Source organism: Austrofundulus limnaeus, unplaced genomic scaffold (assembly GCF_001266775.1).
Source record: "Austrofundulus limnaeus strain Quisiro unplaced genomic scaffold, Austrofundulus_limnaeus-1.0 Scaffold216, whole genome shotgun sequence".
NCBI classification, from domain to species: domain Eukaryota; kingdom Metazoa; phylum Chordata; class Actinopteri; order Cyprinodontiformes; family Rivulidae; genus Austrofundulus; species Austrofundulus limnaeus.
The window spans coordinates 248,336-252,249 of record NW_013952618.1 but is presented as its reverse complement, the minus strand read 5'-3'; the positions used below and the strand labels follow the sequence as shown (position 1 = coordinate 252,249).

The 3,914-nt window shown below is 41.3% G+C and overlaps 1 protein-coding gene and 1 long non-coding RNA gene across 2 annotated transcripts in view; one reads left to right on the top strand and one right to left on the bottom strand.

Annotated features, from left to right (window-relative positions):
* The first annotated feature begins 9 nt into the window (after window positions 1-9).
* On the top strand, window positions 10-1,757 carry LOC106525195 (uncharacterized). The gene is made up of 2 exons (XR_001311087.1): window positions 10-115; window positions 654-1,757. It is a non-coding gene; the product is annotated as an uncharacterized LOC106525195 (long non-coding RNA).
* A 933-nt stretch (window positions 1,758-2,690) lies between these two features.
* Window positions 2,691-3,914, bottom strand: part of tada3l (transcriptional adaptor 3 (NGG1 homolog, yeast)-like) — a 13,460-nt gene continuing 12,236 nt past the window's right edge. Inside the window, exons 8-9 of the mRNA XM_014019316.1 lie at window positions 3,272-3,463; window positions 2,691-3,176 (exon numbers count right to left, since the gene is read on the bottom strand). Coding sequence (XP_013874770.1) covers window positions 2,984-3,176; window positions 3,272-3,463 — 385 coding nt within the window. The 3' untranslated portion in view covers window positions 2,691-2,983. The remainder of the gene's footprint in view (window positions 3,177-3,271; window positions 3,464-3,914) is intronic.

Sequence of the window (3,914 nt, the reverse complement as noted above, 5' to 3'; positions counted from 1 at the left end):
TGGACACACACACACACACACACACACACACACACACACACAGTGCCAGGGTCTGACTTGGGATTAATGATTCTGCCAACCTGCTCAGTAGAAAGTGTGATGGTGCCATCTAGCGGTGAGTGAGAGGAATTACATTAATTAATTTTTTTTTCTCAGAAAGAAGAAAGCACCACCAACGTTTTAAGATGATGCTTTATATTATATGCAATCTAAACTATCAATAAAATAAGAGCTTTTGGGAGAACTATCTGTGTGTATAATATTATTACACATAAATATTTAATGAAGTTGGTTTAACACTACAGAGAGTGCAGGAGTTTAACAGTTTTGGTCAGACGTCCACATGCAYTCATTATGGGCTTGAATGTGAATGTAAYTGYATATAAATTATTATTATTACAYAACATACAACTGATTTTTAAAGCAAAAGTTGAATTGAGCACTGGATCAAATTTTGCTATTGATTTTTTTTTCTAAAACTTTAATAAGTGGGGTCTGAGGGGTCTAGAAATGTATTTAATTTRAAAGGCCCTTTATTCTTGTTAGTGATCATGACTGACTGCAGCTGACCGTTTCTCTTTGCCAGYATAAAAAGAATTGGTTTGACAGCACTCATTGGATGGACTATAAATCATGTTTCCCTCTGAAGAAAGGAAGTTGGTGGATGTCAGGATYAACAAAGGAGCCACGATGGAGTCAGCTGGAACAGCTGCTGCTGCCCACGAGGACAAGTCTTCTGGAGTCAGACGAGACGAAGACTGAGCTGCTTGGGTGAAGTCAAACCTAAAAAAWCACTGCACCATTGTCAAGCATGGCGGTGGTACTGTCATGCTGGGTGATATGAACAGGGTGAAGGTCTTCAGCTTTCCCTCCACTCCACAGCTCGATTGTTCAAATGTAGGTGTTCCAACAAGAAAATGATCCCAGAACAGGTTCCTGRGAGGATAAAACTGTTGGAATTGTTCTTCCAGAGCACCGATCTCACCGGTTCTGTTTTTGATGTGGTCAAATATCCAGTCAGGATCGTTTTTGGGTATGAAAAGCATGTGGTCAAGATCGTATGTTTTAAGGGATGTTAAATTAAATATTAGTGGGAGCATGTCCATATTCACTGCMTGGTTAAAAAAAAGTTGCCACCTAAAACAAAAAAAATAAAAAATAAAAAGGGTCACACACTATTTCATTGGACGGCCTTTAGGTTTGATCACAGCACACATTCACTGTGGCCTTGTTTTGATAATCTTCCTAGACCTGACCAACTGCAGCAACCAGAACACAGCCCCGCCCCCACAGGCTGAAAGTAGACATCCTCAGAGACATGGGGCCCCACTGTCCCTGCAGTTTTAGTAACCCGTTGGACAGTTCTTAACCCASTTTCAGTAGTTTCTGCAATCTCCTGCTTGATGCCAATGATTTGACCCTTCTCAAACACACCACCATCTCTTCCCCGACCACAGGATGTGCCTTTCCACATGGTTATTTWAGAAATGAGAAGCAACTCATTACACCAGTTGGGRTTAAATWACGTGTTGCCAGCTGAAAGATAATCTCCCGTGCAGGAACTATCCAATAGGAGACATGTACCTGTTTGCTTTGTTGAATTCAGGTGACAATTTATTTATTTCTGGCCAGGCAGTGTGTTTGAACCGGCATCCATAACTTTGAATCCACAGTAAATTAAACTTGTGTTCAGTTCTTGTTTTCATAATTGATTCGGTTTGTTGCAGAATAAATATTAAATCATCAAAAGCCCAAAATATTGTGTTCTTTAGCTCAGGAGATATGCTTCTGATCACAGGTCAGGGGCGGTTCTAGGGGCGGGGCCACAGAGGCATTGGCCCCTGCTGAAGTTTGATTGGCACCATGACGTGCCCCCGTCCTGTCACTCATCTGTCCTTTGCCAAGAGTGATGATGCTGGGTGCAGTTCCATGTCTAAACACTAGAGGCACTAATGAGCCAAATATAAAAGTCCRGCATGAATCAAGCTGACAGAAGTATTTTTCTTTTCTTAAAATTTGAAAAATCCGGTAGAAAAAGTATTTTAACTCACAAATGATGGCTGGGTTATCTCAAATGTTTTGTGTTTGACAGTATTTTATCCATGTACTGTAAAACGCATGTAAAATTGGTAAGGAGAATTTACAGTGCACGCTGTTTTAAAATTACACTGCAAGTGTTTAAATGTGTGACTGGTAAAATATATACACCATAGCAAAACCAGCGATTTGTGTGCAAGGACGCTGAATAAATATTTGGCCCCTCTATGAATATTGTGGCCCCTTACTCAGAAAAATCCTAGATCCGCCACTGCCACAGGTGTACGTAGTGAAGACAGCTGAAATTTTAACTCCGTTAACAGATTCAGTGAGAAAATCACGCTCATGTTCGTCTTTTCATCACTCAGCACACTTAGCTAAATATTCAGACAGCAAATGACTCATGAATTATAAACAGGAGGAAAGGTCACTTTGATATTTTAAAACTATCTAAAATATAAACTGGTTCGAAGGGGCCCAGGCATCACAGTATTTGGGTCTGAACATTGCCCCTCATTGACAGGTTTTATGTGATGTTTGTTGTAAACAGGGTAATAAGACGTCAACAGTCAAACATGGTTTCTGTTGAAACCAAAGATGTCTGTGTGCAGACACAGATGAGGAAAATGGACAATAATATTCTAAAAAAAAAGAGCAACAGCAAATGTGATATTTATTACATGAATAGGTTTCTGTCATTCAGAATGAGAGGAAAAAACTGCAGAACACAAATTTTACGTCACATTTGTAAACAAAACGGCAATTTATATATAAAAAAAAATCAAAGAGTTAAAAAAAGAGATGCATACTGAATGTTGTGGAACAAATGAGTGTTTACAAACCATTAAAACCATGACGTTAATCCAGCTCAGACTGCAGGACAACTGTAAAACGATGAGGAAGGTATCTGTCAACACTTCAATAACAAACAAACCGAACCGTGGCTCTAGCTGTCCAACAGTTTCAGGATGCTCTCCCTCTCCTTCAGAGCCTTCCAGGCTTGGTCTTTCTCCTTCTTGGTGGGAGTGCGTTTCTTTTGCCTGGCTGCCATGATCCGCCTGAAGCCCTCCATCACCTCGTTGTCAGACACCCTCACCCGCTGCCTCAGCTCCTGTTTGCGCATCTCGTCCTTGGCCATCCTGTAAGACACGGGGACACAGAGCGGGGTCAGGCTTTACACGTGACGGGGGGGGGTTTACCAGGGAGGTGGGACAGGCGGACACGCTGTTCTCACCGGAGCAGCTCCTGCTTCCTGGACCTGTTGTGGGCGCTGAGGGCTTTGAGCTCAGCCTGCCTCTTCTGCAGCTCTGCCAGGACCTCGTCCTCAGAGTCCCCCCCTTGTCCAGGTCTCTCCTCGGAATCCAGCAGCCCCTGGGCTATCAGCTCCTCCTTAATCCGTGCCTCCAGGGAGCGCGTGTGAGGAACACTGAGGGTGAAAACAGCAATTAGCTGTTAACCCCATTTAAAATGCATTAATTAAAGCTGTTATTATAGACACAGGAAGTTATCAGGTTGACTCTGRGTCATTAGAAAAGTTGATTTTTGCAGAAATTCAACTCGTGCAGATCAGTTTTCGGCTCATTTTTTAATCCCAATGATCCATAAATACAAAATATCCACCTTAAAATATGTCCATCTCATCTGAGTTAATTCATTCTGACAATGTCTCTAATATTTTTGTAGAATATTAAATCTTTCAAATTCTAAGTGCTACAGTGAGTTTTGTTGTGATTTCTCATTTAAAGTAGATGTATTGAGATCTGTAAAGTCAGTGAGGTGAAATTTCTGGGTGTCATCATAGATGACAAGCTGACATGGAGACCTCACAAACTTTATTTAAAGGGATCCACGATTAGTTGTAACATTAGACTTTATTT